Genomic DNA, 24,338 nt, shown 5'->3' on the forward strand with positions numbered 1-24,338 from the left:
GTGCAGGATACACTACTTTTGGGGCCCATTTCAGGCGTTAATAGATGAGTAGTGCACGGAGTTGAACAGATGGCACCGAGGAACACCCCAAAGTATAATCCTATCACATGGATTCACGTTCCACCATCTGGTTAATCCACACACACACAAACACACATGCACATGGAGCGCACATAATATCAGCGGCTGTGAAAAGGAGGCATCTTAGGCCATGATTACGGCCACAGATTGCTGCTTGGTGAACGTTGATCTCTGCAGGCGTATCGGGGGGCTAAATATCATTCCAGCTTGTTGGGGAGGATCAACAGAACAGGGAGTCAGGCAAAGAGCAAAGGCTGCAGGGAAAAAAAAGTCAGCCTAGTCTAAAGTGGATTATGCCGCTTTACAGAATTACAGCATGTCTGACAAGCTGCATATCTGTTGAGGAGAGGAGATTTAGCTTGTATAAACATGTATTTTACCAATGCTGTTCTTTTCTTCAATCACATCCAGTAATCTCCGAGTCAATAATGCGAACTGAGAAGGTCAAAAAGCACATTGAATACCAGTTATTGAAAATGTGATTTATTGTTGGTATTTCATGTACTTTGTCCGATAAGACACAAAGAATATGTTTTAAGAGAAAAACATTGAAAGCTTAAAAAAAACGCATTACAAACATCCTAGCAGGGGCTGAAATGACCGCCTGTGGTCCGGCGCTCGATGGCCGACCGCTGCAGATACAGTAGCGTCCACAGATGTACCAAACGGACAGCTGAGCAGGAGCTAAGTGTTTAGTTAATGAAGGCGGCGTATTCAGAGGACGGAGCTACTGTTGGCTCTGCTCTGCTCCCCGGTCGCGTGGCCTTTGATCAGACACTCAGCACACCTGACATTTACACGCCTGCACGCTTTGCCACGTGTCATAAAACAAGCGCACCGTCGCTGCCCTCACACACAGGGCAGGGGTGATGTTTAATAACGGGGTGCGTATAATCACTCTGATTAGTATTCCTCGCTCGCCCCCGACCCCTGGGAGAGAGGAGAGAGGTGATGTGTGTGCGTCTGTGTGTGTGAGAGAAAGAGATGGGAAGAAGTAGAGGAAGAAGAAGAAGAAGAAACGGGGACGATACATTATGCCAATACCACAGACCTTTATGGGCTGCCATTTGGTTGGTTAACATCTAATACATTCTGTCTGTGACTCTTGCAGCAACCCCCAGCATCAAAGCCATCAGCCCCAGTGAAGGCTGGACCACAGGAGGCGCTACTGTCATCATCATCGGGGACAACTTCTTTGACGGCCTGCAGGTCATCTTTGGAACCATGCTGGTCTGGAGTGAGGTAAGTGTCACCACCCGGTCATCGGTGTGTATGTGTGTGTGAGTGTGTGTGTGTGTGTGTGTGCGCATGTGTATGTGCATATGAGTGCATCCTCACCACACATGAACATTAGGCTTTTCTGCTATAAACCGGTGGTTTCCAACCTTTTTGGTTTGAGTCCTATTTCGAAACAAGGCGATGTCTGTTTGGACCTTTTGTCGCAGAAGTTGTTAGCAGTTTGAAAATGTTTTGCTCAGATAGTTTCATTAGGAGCATTTTTTCGAGGTCTCGAAAGGTAAAACTATGCAGTATTTCAAAAGGAAAAAAACATGAGCAAAAAGACAGAATTATGTTTTCCTTATTGCTTTGATCGTCTTGTCACTCCATCAAATATACAATATCATGGGTGGATGTGTCTGCTGGAAACTAGCGCTAAATCGATTCGTTAATTGAATATTTCAAGTCATTTCAAGTAAAATGCCATTTAGATAACATTTGCTGGTTTGAGTTTCACAAAGGTGAAGATTTTCCAATTTCCTCAGTCCATTACAGTTCTTGTGACTATCAAAAGTACTAAATAGATAATTAATAATAACAATGATCATTAATTGCAGCCCTACTGCAAACCCATATCAAAAGTATATCAGCCTGCTTTCTCATTTCTCTCTGTAGCAATTTTATTTGTGTCATATCTCTTTTCTGCTCCACTTTCTGTCTTCAATTATGTTAGTATCTGCCGTCTTGGAATATGTGCACACCGTACAATATGAATCTCTTTGTAAGGAGCGTCTGCCACATGACTAAAATGTAAATGTAGTGTATGTGTGAAATTGAAGGTCAGTGAGTGGCGCAGCTAAACAGCTTTGTCTTTAGTAAAGGAATAATTCTATAAAAAGCTCCTATATTATCGAGCTGAGAGGTGAGTGGGGCCAAACAATGGTGGAATGAAAGCGTAGCTAAGTGAGCAATGAAAGGGACAGTTAGAACAACACACACGCTCACACATGCACACACACGATAGCTGCTGGCAGAGGCATTGATAGCTTTTGAGCACCGCTAGCTTTGAGTGCTAGTTGACTGTAGCGTGCGGAAAATGAGCACTCAGTGAGGTCTCATCTGTGTTTTGTCTTGTTACCGTTTCCCTTCAAAGACCCTTCAACATGCACACACAGACATACGTTGCGAGCTGGCTCGTCAACCACACTAAGTGAGTCTTTTTAAGACACAGTGTTGCTTTAATGTGGCTAACGGCAGCTAGACAGCCGCGGCTGACAGACACAGAGACAGGGGCAGCAGAGACGAGCATATTATACGTTTGCTTATACTGCGTAATAGATGTATGCAGAGGAAGGTGTGTTTTATTCATAAACAGATAACTGCTTTTGAACCCCTCATACAGAGTCCATGTCAGCACTGATAACCATCCTAAGCCTCACAGTGACATTGCCTCGGGCTACGAGGCCACCTGAGGGCTTTCGCGCTAACACATCATTTTCAGGCTGATTATACAAAGAAAGAAAGTCAAAAGCTGTAAAAGGAGAGGTCTGAGGCGAGCTGAAAATAGTCCCCTGAGCACATGTTTAGATATGAAGTTCCATTGCATTAATCTTCATGCCCTCTCTGCCTCCCCCTGCAGCTGATCACCCCCCACGCCATTCGTGTGCAAACTCCACCCAGACACATCCCCGGGGTGGTGGAGGTCACGCTGTCCTACAAATCCAAACAGTTCTGCAAAGGCACACCTGGACGCTTCATCTACACAGGTACTTTGCACTAACATTTACTAATGACACTAATAAACAGAGCTAATGCAACACCAATTTACCTATCTGCTGGCTTTTCTCATGCACTTTTCTCCTGGATTATCTAATTTTCAACAACTTGCCTTGACATTAATGTGAATAAAAAATAATCATGTAGAAATAAACTTCACATACATTGTGTCAGGACTGTTCATTTGCAATATCTGCTCAAAGTAACGTGCTGCAGTCTATAGACATTCATTCCTCATTTTCTCGATCCTCTTTCTGGAGAAAAATATGCACGCTAAACTATTTAAAATTGAGTAACACAACTCAATAATTCAGCGCAAAAGCCTTCTATTCAGGCAAGGAAAAGTGTTTACCCTCTTTTATGAAGCAGGTGAAGGTCGGAAGGAGGTTTAACCTTTTGATTAGTGGGATTATTGAGATTTAACCCTGTCGAAGGCATGATTCACAAAGGAAGACGTCCATGAAGAGAATGTATTTTTTTGACGGCGAGCACAGGAGCATGAATAGCTTGAGTGTTACATTGGAGCGAATCGGTGCAGAGTTATAGCCGTGCAGTGAAAAGAGCGGCAGAGAGAGTGAATGTGAAGCGGTGATTAACCAATGCGAGGCCACAGGTCCCCGGGGAGGTTGTGAATCACATAAATCTGTCTGTAATCTCAACCACTGATAGACTTAGGCCGTAAGCCCCGGCTGTGAATTGCCTACATTTGACAAAATCACAATTGAAAGAGAGCGTGTGCATCACTTCGCCGCCATGCATTTTTCTGCATCTTGAGCGTGTCCTAATTACTGGACAGGATCCATATCCATGCGTCATAATTATGATCGTGTTTGTATACTTAAGGGAAAGGCTGCGATGGGCCGTCTGTGTTTGTTTGTACGTGTGTGTGAATGTAGTCCAAGTGCACACACACACACACATACACACACACACCCCCACACACACTCTCTCATACACACACACACACATTGACAAGTAACTGCATTACTAAGACAGAGGGCAGATGGGTGGGCAGCCTTTGCCATGCCAGAGCTGTCCAACAGCCCGCACTCTGCCAAACTCATAGAGCTGTGTGTATATAAGTGTATGTAGGTGTGTGTGCGTGTGTGTGTTTGTGTGTGTGTGTTTGTGTGTGCAGCTTTTTAATGTGCCAGACATGTGGGAACCGTATGCATAAACGCCCTATCTCTTCCCAGCCCTCCACTCTTTCCCCTTGTCACATTCACTTATTCAAAACTTGCTTCTTTGGATGAATTCATCCCCTCTCTCTCCCCGCTCTCTCCGCCTCTTGGCTTCCATGGAGGCGCATAGAAGAATCTCAACAGGTGAGGGGTAGCAAGAGGTCATCCAGTGGGAGTTGAACACACACACTGTGCTGCCGCTTGCCAAGCACTGGCACCTTCACAGTGACACAGTCAACCGTGTCGAGGCACAGATCCCAGTTCCACTCTTCACACACTTCACTTCAGCCACCGCTCTGCACCCTCAGTGGGTATTTGTACCTCTCCCTCAGCTCCTCTATCTGCCCTTTTTTGGCGTCCCGCGTTCTCCGAGCGAGGAGGAACCTGCTCACGTTTGGCATCTTGAATGAGAGGCAGAGAACAAACGAAGGGGATGAGCGCAGAGAATTTGGAGCATTAAAAAAAAGCAATTGATGAGAGTGGAGAGAGGTGGATGAGAAAGGAGGGAGAGGAGAAGGATGGGAGAGAGGGATGGAGGATTACCATGGGCCATGTTGCCCTCCTGGGTCTGTTTGGCACCAGTTTGAGCCCAGTTGCCAGTGGGTACTAATCATGGAGGATTGGCAGCACTGCGTGGCAGCTGGCAGCTAGCGTGCACACACACACACACACACACACACACACACACACACACACACACACACACACACACACATCAACACAGCCCCACACTCACAGACATGCATATACTCATATATTGCATGTGCACGCACGATCACACACACACACACACACACACACACACACATGCGCACACTGAATTACATTGGGGACAGCTGGCATTGCTAATCAACTTCAGCTGAGGAGAGGAAAGCGAGCAGCTCACAGACCTAATTAAGTCAACACATACCCAATACTGCTGCTACCGCTACTTTGCAAACACACACACGACACACACACACACACACACAGACACATAACCCATCTATAGGTTTACCCTCCTCCATCCTCCTCTGCCTGATCATTGATACTCCACAACCAGCCGGTGCTGAATGGAAAAAATTTCCGCCAGAGTTCAGGACAGAGGAGACAAGTAGCGGACTTTTGGTGCATAGGAGATTCGGAGAGAAGCTATTACAGTAATGTGTCCTCTGCCGTCTCTGAGGACTCCTCTGCCATTAGACTTCAGAAAGCTCCAATTAGACTCATCAAAGGCAATTAAGCTCTCCACTGATAAGAATAAAAGAATGTTTTTTCTTTTTTTATTCTCTGCTCTTCCTCTGTCTTTTTATCCCCTTATCCCCCTTCTGTTCCCCTCTCTGCCCTCTGCCTTACCCACCTCTGGGGCTGAGAGCTCTCCCTAATCTCCCTCCCTCCCTCCTTCTCTCCCTCTCATTATCAGGTCATTGTCCACCCCCCCTCTCTCCCGTCTCCCCTGTACAAATGCGTCTCCATGTTTGGTTGTGTATCACCTTTTACTGGATTGCTGTCTTTGTAACATTCATCAGAGATGCTCTCCCTTTTCTTTTCTCCATGCAGTATAGAGTGATAATACTCTCTGCCACCAGGATTCGTGTGTGCGCTTGTGTGTATGTGTGTGTGACACAGGGATACTGGCCATAGATTGGGGGAGTTGATGAATCACCCTTGTCGTTCAAAAGGCAATCCCTCCCTCCTCAGTATGCAGCCTTGTCTGCTTAGTGCTTCCTCTACAGCTCCTGCTGATATTAAAAGGCTCTGCCGGCTCACATTAAGGCCGGCGCCGTGCGCACCGACACGCATTCGCACACACGCACGCACAAACATTAAGGGGGGTTTTCAGCACTGAGTGCAGATTAGGTGTGTAGGAAACATCACTCAGGTGCCGTGAGGAGGAGCAGGAAAAGTGAGGTAAAAGACAAAAGTCAAGAGCAGAATTTAAACCCGCCGGGATGCTGCTGAAATCTCTCTCCGTCTCTCTCCGCCTGCCTCTGTGCTCCAAATTAGTTTTAGTGGTGGAAGAACTGTCAGTTGTCTGTCATTCTATTCACTACAGACGTTGGAGTGAAACTCAGATGATGCCACAGTAAGCGTTGTAATCATGAACATCCTCTACAAAGTTAAGATTTATTTTAGCTCGAATTAAGCTTTTCAGATACACACCTCGTAAGGCAATCTGCTTGTCGCACACAACTGGAAAAGATTACTCTGCTGAGACGGTGCCTGAGTATTTACCAATCAGTAAAATGTTTGATGCTGATTGTGTGGACGTCAGGATGTTTGTGCAATTTGCAGAATCAGTGTCAAAATGTGTTGGTAACATATACTTTCAGATATACGTTCATATGCATATGTCTATACGCCTACGCCTACACTCAAGCACATTCACACATTACACACACAAATGCAGCATGTAGTCATCTGGCAATAAAAGTGGGGTGCAGCCACGAGCTGGTCAATTACTCGTCCTGCTTCTATTTGTGAATGCTGTCTTTTATTGAGCTTGGGTGGAGGCCTGCTGTTGATTAAAACGGCTGGTCTCCAGCTGGAGACAGGGCCAGCTGAGATAGCTGCACACATTCACGTTTACTGCACACAGTCTTAACAGTGAGGAAATTCACACCTCTATTTGAGATTGAGATTAATTTTCTGCACCATGTGGCTTGTCTTCCCTCTTTAGCGCGCTCCGTTCTTATTATAGGAGCATCTGGTCCATGATGATGATGTAAATGAATTTCGAACGAAGATTATTTTACACCCCGCTGAAATGAGCGGCATTCACCGAGGGAATGATTTCTTATGTTTTCCTATATCTTAATTCAAGCTCACATGTTTTCCTCCAGAATCCCAGAATCTGCATTCTCCCCGCGAGAAGCCGTGCTGTCATGTATTGTTAACTGTCGACGTGCACTTTTTGCAACAGATAATTAGAGCTTAGGTTGTAGCATCCACACCTCCATTGATTTGTAGAATCTCTTAGCGTCCCCCTCCTCCTCTTCCCTCCATCCTCTCCTCCCTCTCCTCCTTCCACAGCCTCAACCTCTCCCTTCCTTTAGGAGCAAAAAGCTCTACTCATCTGTTTTCTGCGTATGAATTTCCAGCCATGCATTAGTCTCCCTGACATGTTCAAGCGATGCTTTATTTAGCTTGTCGGATTCTGCAAATAAACGCAATCTCGTGGTTTATGGAAAAATGGATAAAAATTAGATTGTAAGGTATTGATCTGGATTGTGAGTAGTCGGTGGGGGTGCTGTGTATATATAGGTGTGTATGTGTGTGTGTGTGTGTGTGTGGTGATGGGGGGGAGGCAGCTCTCATCTGTGTGAGGGGTGGGGGCGGTAGTGGCGGGGGGAGAAATGAAGCCGTAATTCAGGGCTATTGAACCCCCTGCCACTGGCGGCATCGATCGCAAGGCAGCGCTTATGAGATCACACCTGAGCACTGGAGACTGCAGAGGGGAGGGAAAAGAGGGGGAGGAGGGGAGGGGAGAGGGGGAGAGAGGGAGACGAAGGAGCGTATAGTGAGAAGAAGAGAGAGAAACAGAGGGTTGTGATATGATCAGCCCCTTGCCCACTGTCTGACGGCCTGTTAAGGTGTTAACATCAAGCCTCAGAGCCAATTACCTAACCCTGCAAGTACCATACCCACTCACACACAGTGTTGTGACTCGGGAGCAGGAGGAGACAGGGCGACTGGACACTTACTGTAGTTTCCCCTCCTCCTCCCTTGTGTTTCCAGGACGACTTCACCGTGCTGACCTCTCAATCCCCCCTCACCCCCAACCACCACCACCACCACCACCACCACCAACCACCTCCTACTCTTTGCCCCCTGGCCCCCTTCTTATTCCTCCCCCAAAGCTCATACGTCCAACACCCCTTCACCCTCGCCTCCTCTCCTCCTCCTCCTCCTCCTCCTCCTCCTCCTCCTCCTCCCACCCCCTCACCCCTTCATACACACTCCCCCTGCGGCTCTGTGGGTTATTATAGTGAAATATGAAGCGGTGTGGATTCTAGGCTTCATGAAATTTCCATGAGCATTGATCTGATCTGATGTGGGTGATTGCTAGGTGAATCCCTTCAGTCCAGGGCTGTTGCTCATCTATTCATTTATTTATGGCAGTTATGTTTTACTGGCTTTGATTTGCTCTTCTGGAGAGCGACAGCTAAGGATTATAAATATACCTGTATAGGAAAGTGTGCTTTGAATCCTGGAGTGTACCGTCACGACACTCCTCTTTCGAGGCAGGAGAGGTTGTTTTTCTTCCAGCGCTAATTCCTGTTGGGAAATGTGAGATATTGAGCAGAGATATAGGAGCATAAAATGTCAAGTTAATCCCCAAAGAGACACAGCCAGGTAGTTAGTGGTGCGCGTTGTCCCCCACAAACTCCTCCTTTGGTTTATGGTCCTTGAAAATGAGCAGACAATATCACTTCCACTGTCAATTACCAAAATTGTCTCTTTATTTGTAATAGGGGGTATCTGTGTATGTCTTGGGGTTTTTATGCTATTGTTCACTCGTGGCTCATTTGGCACATTGTGGAGAACTGATAAAAAATTCATCATAAAAACAAAAGCCTTTGAGACGAAAGAGAGGATGTTGTGTGGAACAATCCCCTCCTCAGACTGCGGGCCTAATCCAGGGCAAATCCTCCTTAAGGCTTTAGCGAGATCAGAGAATGGGGAAGTAATGTCAAATATTTGTCCTCAGAAATAATTCTTAGTTTATTTGTTGCATGTGATCGTCTCATTGTTTTGGCTTATTTTATCAGCGGACCAGCTGGCCTGTAATGCGTGTCATTCCTCAGAAGTTGAGCCTGCCTCTGGCGTGTCTACTTTTTCCCCTCTGTTCTGTCTTTGCTTCAAGCTATTCACCTTTCCTTTCTCTCACTCTTATGGATTACTGGAACGGTCCACTGGGAGAGCTGTCCAAATGTGTCTGTGTTGCCAAAACAGAGCAACACCGATCCTCTCTCCTTTGCTCTCTTTTGGTCTGTGTGTGTCGAGCGAGCGGCTCAGGAGGAGCCATGGTGAAGTCACTAGAGGTCCAGCAGGACAGCTTGTACTCATAGCCTCTAGGGGCCTTTTTTCTGGGGGCCGCCTAGTCAGCCTGGCTGCTCAGATGTGAGGCGAGCAGGGCATCAGCCCTCAGGAAACGTCCAAGCTGCGACCCACAGGGGAAACAGACGGACGGCACAGACACACACAGGCAATCTACACGCACAATGGCTCCTTTCCTTTTTAGTTTTTACAAATATAGAAGCACAAACACACATGTTGACGCCACAAACTCTGTGCAGAAGCAGCATCTTATAGGTTGTAGCCCAGAAAAAAAGTAGACAAGACTGTTATCCATGTATATGCATTGACTCTCCAGGCAACTCACAAAGAGACACAGGGGGGGGGTGAAAGACAGTAGAGAGAGAGAGAGTACATTAGGAATGAATTATGTGGAGAGAGCACTTATCCAACAATCCTTCTCTGAAGTGTTTGTACTATAAGCCTCAGATCTTCATTGTATTTATTCTAATGTTTAAATATTCATGGTAAATCTTCTCATATTCAATTACCGTAGCACGACCACAGCATGCCGAGAGAGTGCTTTCTCCCTGCTGCCTGGATCATCTGACTCTGTGTGTGCGTGTGTGTGTGTGTGTGTGCGTGTGTGTGTGTATGTGTGTGTGAATGTTTGCAACTGTCAGTGTGTGTGTCTGTGTGTGTGTGTTTAGCTTGTTCCTCGGAGCGATCAAGCCTTTGTTATATTGGAACCAGTTTCTGTAATTGCTTATATTAGTCGCTGATCAACGCAAGACCACAGGACACACACACACACACACACACACACACACGCACGCACACACTCTGCCTGATTCCTGACAGTCTTTTTATTAACCACCAAAGCAGGCGACAAAGTGAGATTCATTACATCACAGGCAAACAAAGACACACACCAGACTTAATAGAGAACACCCACATTTTCAGCGTGTTTAGTTTAATGTTGAAATACTCGTGTAAAACCGTGCTTAATTCAGTCGTTTCTCCCGTAGACTCGTTCCTCCCACTGTATCTCTCAGTTGCCGTTGAACAGTAGGTGTTTTAATCATTAAGGATCAAGCACTAAAAGTTATTTTTCTCTTTCTGTTTGTGCTCAGCGCTGAACGAGCCAACCATAGACTACGGCTTCCAGAGGTTACAGAAGGTCATCCCCAGACACCCCGGAGACCAAGAGAGATTACCCAAGGTACAGCACCTCCACTCCTCTCCTCTCATGTGTCTGTGCTCATGCTGGTTGCCACATGCAATTATTTTAGAGGAATTTGTCTTGGTAACACAGATACGTATTGACAACTACTAGAGTTTCATAGCATGTATGGAAAGACATGGCACAAGGGCAGCATGACCTCACATACAGAGGAATGACTGTGTGCCGTATAGACAGTGAGCCATACATGTCTGACGCAGTATGCACATTAACATTTTATCATACGTTCATGGTCATTTTCTGCTCAAACAAACACTTTATTTGCGCAGCGAAACGCACAAGCAACTCTATTCATCCTTCCACTGAGTATAAGGTCATTTAGACTGGCAAAGTGGGAGAGGAAAGGAATGGATGGAGGGAGGAAAAGAGGGAGAGAGAGCGAGGAAAGGAGGTTGAGGGGAGAGAGAGGAAGAGAGAGGCAGAAGCAGGTTAGGTGATCCATCATAGCTGTCCAGTCTTACCTCCTGCTGGGTCAGTGGATCGAAGTCAACCCCGGGTGGACTTTATTACTTCCAGCGCGCACATACACAAACCAGCATACACGCACACACCACACACACACACACACACACACACACACACTTAGAAATGCACACACACACTTCTTTGTGGCTGTGCACACACACACACACACACAGACTCAGTGGAGGGAAGTCACCATGAGGCAGAGATGGAGAGCTCAGGTAGATGCAGAAGGAAGATTGAAATCACTTGTCCTCGCTGTGTGTCATGTCTGGTGGATACGAGACTTGTCCGAGTGAGTTCTGGTCTTTAGCCTATCAACCCCCTGCATCCTTCTAAATATCTTCGTATCCATCCATCTTTTCTCCTCTCCTCTTCTTCCTCCATCGCTCCATGGTGTCTCCTCCTCTTCTAAATGAACAGCGGTAGCTGGCGAGCGCGCTTGTTCATTTCAGCTCTATTGATTGGTGCCTTTATTGAGGCAATAACAGTTTGTTGACCGCACTTCTCTCAACTGTTGGCCTCAATCATCAGAGAGGGGGGCAGGAGAGGGAGCATCCACTGGCAACTTCTTGTGCTACAAATGTCCATTCATGGTCACCTTGGCAAATGCCTGTTTGTGGCTGTTCTTCAGTCAATTTTTAATCGAGATGAAATTGATTGAAAATATAATGTATTCTGTTCTAGTGGCACCTTTCATCGAGGGGGCTCTTAATGAGCCCAAACACACATTGAGCGGAGAACAAGCGGGATATCTGCCAATGCCTGTTCTATCTCTGTATGTTGTGGTAATGATCCAGTGTCCAGCTGAACACAGCCCCCATACTGTGCTGTAGCTAATAGTCAGGCAGTCAGAGAGTAGGCCGCTCCGGCACAGCCAGACTGCAGAGGGTGTTTAGCTAAGGCTGTGGTGGAGCTGAGGGTCTGGGGCCGGCTAATGAGTGACCGCTCCTGCCAGACGAGGCCAGGCTCTGCTCTGGATCAGGTTCCCCTTCCTGTTGACGTCTCTGTGGGCCTGACTTTACGGGAAGAGACCCTGCGCCCAGGAAATGGTCTCCCCTTACAGCAGCAGAGCTAGGGAGGCAGCGCGGCGCTAACCACATTTATCTGTTTATCAGAACGACTCTGGAGCGCTGCCTAATCGCGTTTAGCTACTGGACAGATCCCTTTGCTAACGAGAGACTGATAGGTACAGACAGGGCACAGGACCACGAGAGAGTGATTAATAGAGAAAATGGGAGAGAGACGAAAGAGACACAAAGAGAAAGTACTTTGGAGACGCAGGTGAAGAGAGGAGAGTGGAGATTAGAGACAGAGATGCACAGACAGACAGGAGGTCTGAACGAGAGAAGCAAAAAAAAAAAAAAAAAACATTTTTAGATGGAGTGACTGAGGTTCACGTGTCCTCCCTGAACATCGTTACACTCCAGCTGCGGATCTGTTTGTGTCCTAATGCCCCACACGTCCCTCATTTCCCCCTCCTCCTCCTCCCTCTCTTCCTCTTCTTCCTCCTCCCTCTCCGTCTTCCTCTCCCCTCCCTCCCTTCATCCATCCATCTACCTATCTGGCAATCCCTGGGAGGCATGGGGCGTCGAGGAAAAGCAGAGAGAAGGAAGCGAGGAGCGACGCATACATACTAAAGAACCACTTACCTTCCTAGGGCCTCTACATCTCTCAATCAAACAGAGCAGGCCCCCTCTCCGGTCTCCCCTCTTTGCGTCTCTCTCCTCTCCTCCCCCTGCCTCCCTTTCTGCCTCCCCCAGATAGTGCTAGTAATGGGAGGTTAACACAGAGGCAGCGCTCCCATTATTGAGTGAATTTAGCACCTCGGACAGCGCTCTACAATCTTTATTGCTTTGCTGACCCTCTCGTCATGTCCTGGGCGTGCTCGACAGCCTCCACATGTGCGTGGCTGAGTGTGCGGTTACGCCCGTGTGTGTGTGTGTGATATGAGGTCTGATTGAAAGGCGGTGTGTCACGGAACAGAGAGCACACATGCTCCGGGGCTTGTTCACAGCGAGGGATACACTCAGGAGGGTATAGCGCACAGCGTGTGTGTGCGCCGGTGGAGGAGAGGGAGGGAGAGAAAGAAATGAGGGGAAGGTTGAAGGGGAGGGGGCTGCAATTTTCTGGTTGTCGCGCCTCCAGCATATATCCTGGCCCCGGCACATTAACTTTTAAAAAGGGTTTCGTAGGGCTGTAGGTGTCTACATCACACACATATAACGACTGCCTGGAGTCACACACTCATACACTCAGGGAGGGAAAAGCATAGAGGCAGGGTGAGAAGAGAAAGGAGGGTAAGCGGTAGAAAACGAGCGCGGAGAACCAGCAAACGCTACGGAAGGATAAATGTTTGATGTGGGAAATACCACTCGGCGGTTTTCACCTGAGCAATGATGTTCGACATTTATCACACAAAGTGGATGCGGGGCTATTCACTTGGATCATTACCAGGGTTAATTCAGGGCAGGAGACGGGCGCATCCCCGCTGACGAGGGGACTTGTGTAGCCGTCCACCTGATGATATGTTGTGTTAAATGAGATTGATGTGTGGTCATGTGTCGTAGATTCATGATCTGGCGCTGACAGTAGGGTGGAGAAGACGTAGAAGACAGCTGACTGATAGAGAGAGATACAGGCTCATGTTTTATTCACAGATAACAGTATCTTACCTCTGCTCTCCCAAACTGCCCGGCTCGTAACAAAGTGCCAGGACAGCCCCATTTCTCTTCCTCTGTCTGCCTCCTTCCTCTGTTGCTCACTCTGTTCTGCATTCACAGCATAACCTAAGACGTGAAATGTAATAAAAGTGACTGAACTCTTTGAGCCGTCGCACTCGCGATCAATCCCCTTCCTCTTTCTGCGCTTGATTGTAGGAGGTGATCTTAAAGAGAGCCGCAGACCTGGTGGAGGCCTTGTACGGGATGCCTCACAATAACCAGGTAAACACTCACACCGGCACCAAACACAAACATCAATATCTTTGCCTCAAATTATGTTTGTGCTTCGGACCGCTCGCAGCACCAAAGGCGGTGTCGCCGCTGGCCCGGCAGCCCCCTGATGTGTTCATGCACAATCCGGGACCAACAAACACACGTACACACACACACACACATACGGTAGGTATATGTTAGGGCTTTCCGTCAGCTCATGTGCTGAGGAGGAAAAAGGGAGAATAGGGAGAGGACAGAAAGCAGACAAGGAGAAGGAAAAGGAGAAGTAGGATTAAGACTGGTTTTGATTTGATGAGTCTGTTAATGAGGCATTTCATCCATTTACTGGAACCAATCCCACCACTCCCAGTGACCACTGATAAAAAAAAACACTTTGCCTTCTCGGTTTACATGCACGATATCAAGCATTCTTGTGAGACCGTAAAGCCTGCATCCAGGGCTTATTTTCTCTTCTCGTCTCTTTCTTCTCTGCTGCCTCTGTTGCTGACCACAGTTTCTTTTCTTTTTTTCTCCCTCATTGTTAGGAGATGATTCTGAAACGAGCAGCAGATATCGCAGAGGCCCTCTACACAACAGTGCCACGAGGGCACAACCAGCTATCCGGCCTCGGCAGCGGCCATGCTGGCATGATGGCCGTAAACTCCTTCAGTGGGTCAGAGGTGGCGCAAACGGCCAATCAGGGTGAGCAAAGTCCACAGACAAACAATTAAAGTATATTTTATCACGGGGAAGTGTGGTGGCGGTGTGGATAATAAAGATGGGTAGTACGATAGGGAGGTTTTATTTTTCACGTGGGGAAATTCAGAGATGCTTTAACATTGTGGAACAAACAAGGAATATTCTGAAAAAAAAGAGGAGGAGAAGGAAGAGGAGGAGGCACGGAAAGAACGAGGGCGAGAGAGTGAAGAATGGAGAAAAAGAGAGCCATGGATGGAGTACGATGGAGAAATATGAGTGGGTCCTAGGGGTGTGTATATTAGACTGGGGTCGGCCCCTGTCTGACAGAGAGAGATGTGGGCGCAGTCAGTGGTGATTCATCACATGTATCAGGGGAAGGAGAGCAGAGTGGATGGACCAGCCTCTGGATATGTCTCAATACTTCCAATGAGCTTCCTCTGTCCTTCATCTTCATCTGGTAACATGCTCAGATGTGAAGAAAACAACAGATATCAGCTGTGAGACTTCTGGCCTGCAGTTTCCAACTTATAACAGATGAGGAATGGGAATTGGTGGTACCTAATTATGAAGAAGGAGGCTTCTACGGTAGAGAAGTGCAGCCCTCGTAGCACGAGAGAGCAGAAATTCCTGATGTTCAATTCCAGCTGTTTTTTTTCTTCTTTTTTTCTCCCGTGTCAGCGCATTGGGACTGAGGTGGATATTTATAGTCTCCTTTCCATCTTGTCCCCCTTTCTGTTCACTGCCCCTGTGGAGCATAAAGGAGAGAAAGGTCCTGTCAGGAATACTGGCTTCATTCTTTATAAATTACAGGAGAGCTGCAGAGGCCTTTTAGTGTTAATTGCCTTATCAATTGATCTAATTTTGGAGAAGAGCCAGTGAGGTTAAAGGCCTCTTGTTTTAGTAGTTGGATTGCAGCGAGTTCCCTCCTGTATCACTCTTTCTCCGCTCTGTTCATTGCTTTCTCGCTCGGCCATATGCTGTCTTAAGAGTTTTCGAGAATTTCCATCGGCTCATATTGCTATGTCCATTAGCCGCGTGGGGAAAAGAGTATTTGGCAGCGCTGCACGCTCTCTTTTTGTTTTGTCTGCCATCTGCTATACCCCTAACACCTATTCTCTCGCCGTCTTATTTTTCTCTCGCTGTCCCTAGGTTTCAATAGGAATACGAGCAGCGTGTCCCCTCACGGCTATGTCCCCAGCTCAACTCCCCAGCAGAGTGGCTACAGCTCCACTAGCATGAACGGATATGCTAACTCTGGCATGGCAACCTTGGGCAACTCGCCCAACTTCCTCAATGGATCTGCCGGCAACTCGCCCTATGCCAGTGAGTAAATACACCACATCCTGGACCTGAAACAAAGAGGAAATGACAAAATCAAGGGGTGGAAAGGGAAAAAAAATTGAGTCTCGAGCCTTTTGAACATACAAAGAATACACATTTGACAGGAACTGAGAGAGGGAGGTGTGACACACAAGGGGGAAGTCGTGCAGTTCAGCTGGCTCATCTGTTTCTTTAAGAACAGAGTCGAACGCAAATCCCCACTTTATTGGCCAGGGGGATTAGATCACCTAGCACCCCCAGCACCACCTCTGCGCACACACACACACACACACACACACACACACACACACACACACACACACACCCTCTACATTAAAGACCCTTGATTAAATCAATAAACTAATTGCTAGAGAAGCAATTCCATTTCAGCTCTTTGATTCCTGGGTGTTAACAAGTATTTTAACAGGCTCATCGGCCCCACACAGACACTTTCAATCAATGGCCCCTCGGCCTGCCTTTGTAGGTCCAATTTTCATTAATTGATTAGTTAGGCCCCTTCATAAATGGATTATGACTTTATTGCGAGGATTTGTCAGGAAGAGCTATAAAAGCTAAGTGTTGGATAATAACAACAATAAAGGCAGAAGCAGATATCAGAGGGCAGGTGAAATACGACTCGGTTGATTGTAAAATCACTGAGGGGGAAAATGCTCTTAGTGTATTAGCAGACAAAAGACAAACCCAGAAGGATGGAAGGGATGATGTCAGAGGGAGACTGTATTTGGGTTGTAAAGATAACCTTCTGGTCATTTTTGCCTGTGGATGAGTCTCCCGCCCAAAATCCAGCTAATCTCTGTATAAAGCTTAAATATCAAAAAGATTCACACAATTCCAGCTTTAAGCTTTTCTTTTAAAACAACTGAGCTGTCTCATGTGGTAAATCTTCACAAAATATAATTCAGAGCTCTAGTAATGATGTGACTGAAACAAATGTAAAGCCTGAAGGCCTGGTCACACCACAATTTCAAACAGTTAAATTTAAATGAGAAATCAATCAGTGGAGTCAAACTTTTGTGGAACTTTGAAATGTGCAAACCGACTTGACATTGCTGAACATTGAAGGGTTAGATTGCAGGATAATCGAAAATGGAGTAAAGTTATTATGCATTACCTTTTTATTACATTTATTATTAAGGTCATTCAACCTTTCTTTATGTGTATCAATCTCTCCTCAACAAAGATATAGTTTTTCACAATAGTCTCTATGTTACATATGAACTGTCATTTTTTTCTTCTACGAATAAATATGTTGCAAAGGCGCCGATGCAATGAAGGAGATAGCACTAAAATGATGAGTATTTTGCTCTGGGTCTTTAGTAAAATAGCAGGATTATCTGTGTTGAAGGTGGTCTGGGAGAGCCTTGTTTGCCCCGAAAACATATTACGTGAACAGCACCCCGAGTTAGCGAAGAGATGCTTATCAAGCCGTTACATCCCTTGAGCAACACGATGAGTCATCAAAACAGACTGATCAGAGGGGAAAAGTGCTCCGGGGTGCTTTCGATGCAAGTTTCCAACGAAACACATTTTAGTCTTAGCTATGGAATATATCTTTGCCAGGTGGTTGCCTAACAACAAAAAGTATCTGAGCCAGTTGATCTGAGTCCAAAATATCACCCCCCCGCCATCATCCATTGACCAGTCCCTTTCTGTTCGTCCCGTCTGCCTGTCCTTTGCCCTCGGCCCTCTCTCTAACCTCGTCTCTCCCCTCTCCATCATCATCTTTCCTCCCTGTCCTTCTTTCCTGACGTGCTCCCTATGACCCCCCCCCCCCCCTTTAACCCCTCCTTTCCTACCCGTCTCTCTTCTCTCAGTCGTCCCCTCAAGCCCCACCATGGCCTCGTCGACCAGCCTGCCCTCCAACTGCAACAGCTCCTCCGGCATCTTCTCCTTCTCCCCAGCCAACATGGTGTCCGCCGCCGTCAAGCAGAAGAGCGCCTTCGCCCCCGTCGTGCGACCCCAGAACTCCCCTCCCCCAACGTGCACCAGCGGTAATGGGAACAGCCTGCAAGGTAAGCTGGTGAACTGCATAATTCATTCAGAGCGGCTGTTTCCATGTTGATACCTCTTCATCAAGCTTAAATCCTGCTCTTCTGCACCGCCTTATGATAACAACTTTTCACTTGTACTCCCACTTCTGCCTCTGATTTTCCTTTTCTTCCTCCTCCTCACTCCCTGTTTTCCCTTTCCCTACCCTCCTTGAACCCCTCCACTCTCCTTCCTCACTGTAGATCAGTCTTTTGTGGACTCTAGCAAGTACTCATCAAACAACTCTCTGCAGGGCCTGGCCTTCTCCTGAAGTACGTTAATTGTCTTCTTCTTGCTTCTTTACGCACCACACTGTCCCACACCGCTCGTTCGCCCCACCAGCTCATCCCGCCCTCCCCCTTACTTCTCTTTTCTGTTTTATTCGTCACTCTTGGCTCGTCAGAGAGACAGTGCGCCACGCCACATGTGTTCCATTTCCTGTTTTCACTTCCTGCTTCCTGCCTGTGCTCCGGTGGGTGTCTCTGTAGGGCGCATGGGGAGGGGGGAGAGGGGTTGTTATGCCACCACGGGTCACTCTGTTCTCCCATTTCCATCGAATGCAGCTCAGGGTCTGTTCGTCTGGGCAGGATGTTGTATGGTGTTGAGATCCTGAGAGAGAGAAATGATGGATGGGAATCTTTATCAGAGCCCCAAGCTAAGCACTTCCTCACTTCCTCTGTCGGCGTTGATGAGCGCTGACCACGGTGACCCGAAGGGCCATTGGCCACTGTGCACTGATCACACTGACACACACATGCTGGCACACACACACACACACACACTCATCATTCCGTTATTCCCAACGAGCTGCAGACACTTAGGAAATAACCAGGGAATTAGTGGATTGAAGAGAACGGGGAATCAATAGGGAGCCAATATGTTATATGAAAAATTCCTCCCTGTGATGGCTTCTGTGTAAAAATGAGGCGGGGGAGGGGTGAGGAGGAGGCGGGAGGAAGGTGGTAAAGATGTTGGAGCGAGTTAAAGGGAGAGCATGATGGAAGGAGGTAAAAATGTGTTTAAAGCTCATGGCTTCCATTTCAATGTTCACGTGTCGACCGTGATTTCATCACCTCTGTCGGCCCACGTCACTGCGTCTCTGTGTGTCGCAGTGTTCGCATCACGCTCAACAGTGCACAATGGGCTTACACAATGCAACTGCTAACAATTAACAGTGGCAGCTCTGGCATGAAGCTATTCGGAAAAGCCTGTGAAAAGTTGAATGATGCCGTCGGTGCGCGCCAAGTTAGCGGCGCGGCGGAGAAAAATGTTTTGATTTTGGGGCCTCGGAATGAAAAGATAATGAGGGAGAGTCGTCTTTGTTCGCCAGATGCTAGAGCACATTTCTGTTATGTGACTGTTGTGATGACAGATGAAACCCAGCAATCACATGACTGACCTCTCTCTCTTTCTCTCTCTCTCTCTCTCTCTCTCTCTTTCTTTCTTTCTTTACCCCCCACCCCTCTTTCCTTCTCCCCTGGTCTTCCTCCCACTCTTTTTTTTTCCCACAAAGCAGCGATTCCCGGGATGATCGTTCCACCCATGTAGAGGATCTGGAATAGCTGGCGATTTGGGAATGTTGAGAGGAAAAGACACAGTAGCAGAGTCTGGCGAGTCTCTGTTATGCTCCGGAGCTGAACTGAAGGAAGTCAAGATAAGACGCTGGACTCTGTTAAACTCAGGCCTTTCCATTGGGATTTCATCTGAAGGGATAGGGGAGCAGGACAAAATGGAACAATACAAACCTTTGTGATGTTATTTCCCTCTTGGTTGATTTAGTGTAGCTTCTCTGACACCGCGTTGGATGGAGTGTATAAAGACTGATAGTTTACCCACAGTGTGACACTGACCTCATGAAAAAGAGCATTTATTTAGCTTCATGTTTATGCCGGTAAGGTTTGGGTTTGATTACTAGAGGCCACACGCCGTCTTGCAATCCATAACTCGCACAAACAACAGTGAAGTGTGTTGGTTTGGCCATGAAGTTTACGTAACCTCTGTCACAATAGAGGAGGCTTTCCTTAGCTCAGCCTACTCACTAAAACCACATAACAACACACTGGCCAAATGGAACTAAGGTCAACAACGTTAAAAAAAAACACAAAGAAATATAGAAAAGAGAAACGTCAACCCTCAACTTTTAAAAACCATGCCTTTCTTTTTCCCCTCTGTTTGGTTTCTTTCTTTGAATTTGAATAAAACTGTGAGGATTGAGCTGTTTGCAATATGCTTTTCTGCTTGTCATGTGAAGAAAAGGTGATGATTTAGCCAAAATTGACTTTTTGTCTGAGATTTTAGCGGAGACTTGAAAAGCCAGAGGATGTGTGCGTCCAGCCAGCACTGTACTGAAGGAGTCTAGCAAATATCAAATTAGAATAAATGCGTGATATATTTTTGTACATAAAAAAAAAAAAAGTTGAATTTTTCATTTGACATTTCTTTTCTTTTTGCGATAGCTATAGTTTGAAATGTAAACATTAAATGTCTTAAGGCAGCTTCTCAGTACAGAAGATAGATTTACTGTGTGTTGTCAATATCTCATCTGCTAAACATGACAAACATGGATTTGGATACAAAAAGGGGATTCTGTAAAATATCCTATAAATAATGTATTTATCCCTTGTATTTGTACATTTCCTCTCACCCTCGTTTAGTTGTGTTGTGTAAGTTTAATACAGTAAGTGAACATATTTCACAGTGTTTTGTTTTATTATTTACTGTTGTGTTCCACTATTTAAATGTGACTTTTTTAATCTGTTTTTGTTTGTTTTGTATGTTGATTGTTTTGCATTGGTATACCATGCTTTAATTTGTTGATTCAAAAACATGCCATTGTCTATTTTTGTATTATTTGTAAGTTAATAAAAAACTTCCGTTTTTTTTTCCTTATGAAAATGTTTATTGTATGGCAAAAAAGTAGCATCTTATTCAGAGTATTTGGTTGAAGTAGATTTTTTAAGAATATATACACACATTAATATATACTGTAAATCTATATCTTTTTGTTTGAGCTCTGAGGCTTTCAGATTGATACTGTTCTTGAACTGATAATATGCATGGGTTCTTCTCTTGAGTGACACTTTCTTTTTGTGTGTGGAAACCAAGAGAACTAAGAAATTGCTCTGTGTTTTTCTTTCTTTGAGTTCCTCTTTCTCCCCCCTCTGTTCTTTCTTTTCCTATGTTATTTATGCCTGCTTACATACTGTATCTATATACTCTTTCTTTTTTTTCTGTCACTGTAATCTTTACCAGCAGTCTAGATGCCTTAACAATGCAAACCCATTCTTCATTCAATCACGTGTACAGTTTTCTACCCTCACCACAATTGTCTATTGCCACAGAGGAATTCATGAGAACTTGGGGACAAAGCACAAACCCGCTGTGTTTGGTGGTGAAGCCAGACAAGAATACAAAGAGCCATAATTCAACAATCACACCCCCCCCCTACCCCTCCTGATGTACTATAATACTACAGCAATGGCACGCTTTGAAGGACAGTCGACGCTGAGAGGCCTGTCTCAGCTGTGCTCGTTGCACTTTAGTGTTCACAGGAACACTTGTCTTTTTTTTTTTCTTTTCGTAGCGATTATGTAGCCTTTATTACGATTAATGAAATCATTTCAACCGCATGTTGGTAATATTTCTCATCAGCCACAAGATCAAAACAGTGTGACACCACAGAGCTGTTTTCATTGTAGTACAAAGGGGGGGCGCACACAGTGAAGACGAACACCGTCACCGCACAATTTTAATCTCACACGTGGAGCCGTAGGTCTGACTCCGGCATCTGACAGTCGACCCCCCCCCCCCCCCCCCCGGTCCTTCCCTCCATGTATTAGCCTTTGGACATTACAGCTTCATTACAAGCTAAACACAACAAGAACAAGTGAGGAAGCATGAAAGGGAGCTCCTTGGCCTCTCAGCCATTTCTGTAGTCTTTTCTTTGTGTCTGCCGTGTGTCTTCAAGCTGTTGCTGGACAGAGAATAGGGCTTTTCTCTCTGCTTTTCTTTTCTAGAGCCTGGTTTTGTTAAGTGGGTAGAAAGGACCGTTTTAACAGAGGCGCCTGTTGACAGACGAGTGTTTTTCAGGCACTTGTGTGCCTGTGCTGGTCGGGGCCGGGGCGGGAGGGGCCGCGCCGTATCTGTTTCAAATGAACTACAGAGGTCTGTTGTCATACAATGGCTTCTTTGTAAGCAAAGTTCCATCCTGATTATGAATATTGGTAATGGGTGACAAAGTTTTGTATTTAGGTAACAAACAACAAAAAAAAAGGATGCAAACCAAATAGCTGGTGTCTATTTTTCCCTCTGTTTTGTCTCTGACTGCAAATACACTGAACAGCTCTATGATATAAGGGAAGAAAAAAAAATCTACTGTATAGATTGTTATTGTTTTTGATGAAAATTGAGCTGTAAGATAACTTTTGGACTCTCACAATGTTGAATTAAAGTTACCTCTTGTCTGTGACTTTGTCAGTTGTCATTTTATTATTTAGAAATATGCCACGTTTTGGATTGCTGTGACATCAAACGTGAACTTTGGTTCACTCAACTCAGTGAGATTTGAATTTTTTGGGGACTTTCTGATCTTTTTTGATTGAATCCTTCATCTTCAAATAGTTGTCAGGCGGTTCACTAATACTAGAGAAGACCTAGCCAACACTAATAGGTCAAAAACAGGCCTGCATACCCCCCCTCCACCCTTCTTCTCCTTTCTCTAATGAATCTAATTCATTAATGCATTACTGATGGCATGGTGAACATGGTTAGCCTGACAAGTTTCCTCCTAAACATATTAGTTAATGATGATTCCGAGGTTATTAATTGCGAACGCACCAGCCCACCATAATTGAGTCATCATTTGCATACCCGGTCATCAGCAGAAAATTAATTTTTTTTTTTTTTTTTTTTTTTTGCATATCTAATTTAAGGGTCTGCGATTGGATTAGCTTGAGAAAAACAGCGGATCCCAGGATTCTGCTGACCTCAAAGTGTTCCAGGGTCTCCACGGTAACTGGAGGCTTCCGCAATGCCGATGGGAGGCGGGGGGGGGGAGGGGGGAGCGAGACGACCTGGAAGTACTGATGAAATAAGAACCTGTAAACACTGTGTGCTTGTGTGTGTTTGCCTCCTTAATTGCCCAAAGGTTTGTAACTGCGCAGGGCTTTTTCTCCCACATATCTAATAACGCCGTTGATAGTTTGCTGACAAACAGTAAAGTGGGTTGTAGTGTACACGGTTTAGCAGTAAGAGGTGGGATATTGAATTATGGAGGTTACACACTCAGTGCGGGAGAAAATGAGTCCTGGAGCCTAATGTTTTTGATTAGCGAGCCGAGCACCGCGGCCATGTTATACTGCACCGCGTGGCTCCAGGGATTCCGCTTCCCCCAAATGCGGCTTGCGCTGCAACACACACACACACACACACACACACACACACACACATTCAAACACACTCATAAATCATAAGTGCACGCAGACAAAAGGTGAACCCATTTTGCTCTTTATTTCCAGCAGCTTTTCGGGCCCAGATAGACTGGTCAGTGTGGGAGGAGGACAATAGGAGTGGGAGGCCGAGGGCAGCGTGGAGCCAGCAGACCTCCAGAGACATAACATTAGACACTATGCCTGGAGAACTGCGGGGCCTTCCCTTCTGGATACAGAAGACGTAGCCTTCACACATCAGGAGCTCCTGCTACTAGTACCCTAATGAAATATATTAATGCACATATTCCTCACCATCTCGCTCTCCACCTCCTCCCATTTCTCATTCTCCTCCCTCGTATGGACACATGAAGGGAGGAAGAGCGGAGAGAGGCGTGTTTGAAAAAAAAAAAAAAAAAAGGGAGTCCCCATGGGGATCCCGCATAAAGAAAGGAAAGAAAAGAAACCGAGAGGAGAGAGGAAGTGAGCGGAAGGGGGGGGTTCAATATGGAGGCAGACCCAGACAGTGAGCAAAAGACAAGGAGAGGAGAGATGAATATTAATAATATTCTACGTTGGAAAATAGTCACAATGGACATCATAGAGAGATGAAGGGAGGCAATGGGAAGTTCCATTCCAGGCCTTGCTTAATATGTGTGCGTGTGTGTACGTGCGCGCGTGTCTCTGTGTGTGTGTCTGTGTGTGTCTGCAAGTGCACACTTTCTGCATCCGTGTGTGCGTGAACACGCCTGCGAGCGAGACGAAGCGTATTGGAGTGCACGCGTACCCCAGGACGAGTGTGCACTCACATTCAGGATTGCGCTCTTTCCTACGAGGGTGTGTGGTCGTTTCCCACAGTAATTATCTCCGACGACTGTGGGTGTCTGTCTATGATCTGTGTGGTACCTGTCAGAGGGAGCCCAGCAGAGCCCGTGCTTTATATTCCCTG

The 24,338-nt window shown here is 46.2% G+C and overlaps 1 protein-coding gene across 4 annotated transcripts in view; it reads left to right on the plus strand.

Annotated features, from left to right (window-relative positions):
• ebf1a (EBF transcription factor 1a) overlaps window positions 1-22,412 on the plus strand; it is a 54,740-nt gene extending 32,328 nt beyond the window's left edge. The window contains exons 9-17 of one of the 4 annotated variants that reach the window (XM_068584171.1): window positions 1,193-1,323; window positions 2,939-3,065; window positions 10,388-10,476; window positions 13,839-13,904; window positions 14,441-14,597; window positions 15,744-15,917; window positions 17,750-17,947; window positions 18,167-18,235; window positions 19,477-22,412. In XM_068584171.1, coding sequence (XP_068440272.1) covers window positions 1,193-1,323; window positions 2,939-3,065; window positions 10,388-10,476; window positions 13,839-13,904; window positions 14,441-14,597; window positions 15,744-15,917; window positions 17,750-17,947; window positions 18,167-18,234 — 1,010 coding nt within the window. In that variant the 3' untranslated portion in view covers window position 18,235; window positions 19,477-22,412. Of the gene's footprint in view, window positions 1-1,192; window positions 1,324-2,938; window positions 3,066-10,387; window positions 10,477-13,838; window positions 13,905-14,440; window positions 14,598-15,743; window positions 15,918-17,577; window positions 17,707-17,749; window positions 17,948-18,166; window positions 18,236-19,476 lie in introns of those variants that run through there. The other 3 variants (XM_068584162.1, XM_068584178.1, XM_068584186.1) reach the window with 3 other exon arrangements.
• The last annotated feature ends 1,926 nt before the right edge of the window (window positions 22,413-24,338 follow it).

This window comes from Clinocottus analis, unplaced genomic scaffold (genome assembly GCF_023055335.1).
Source record: "Clinocottus analis isolate CAN_PGR_092001 unplaced genomic scaffold, fCliAna1.0.p SCAF_10, whole genome shotgun sequence".
Classification (NCBI taxonomy): Eukaryota; Metazoa; Chordata; class Actinopteri; order Perciformes; family Cottidae; genus Clinocottus; species Clinocottus analis.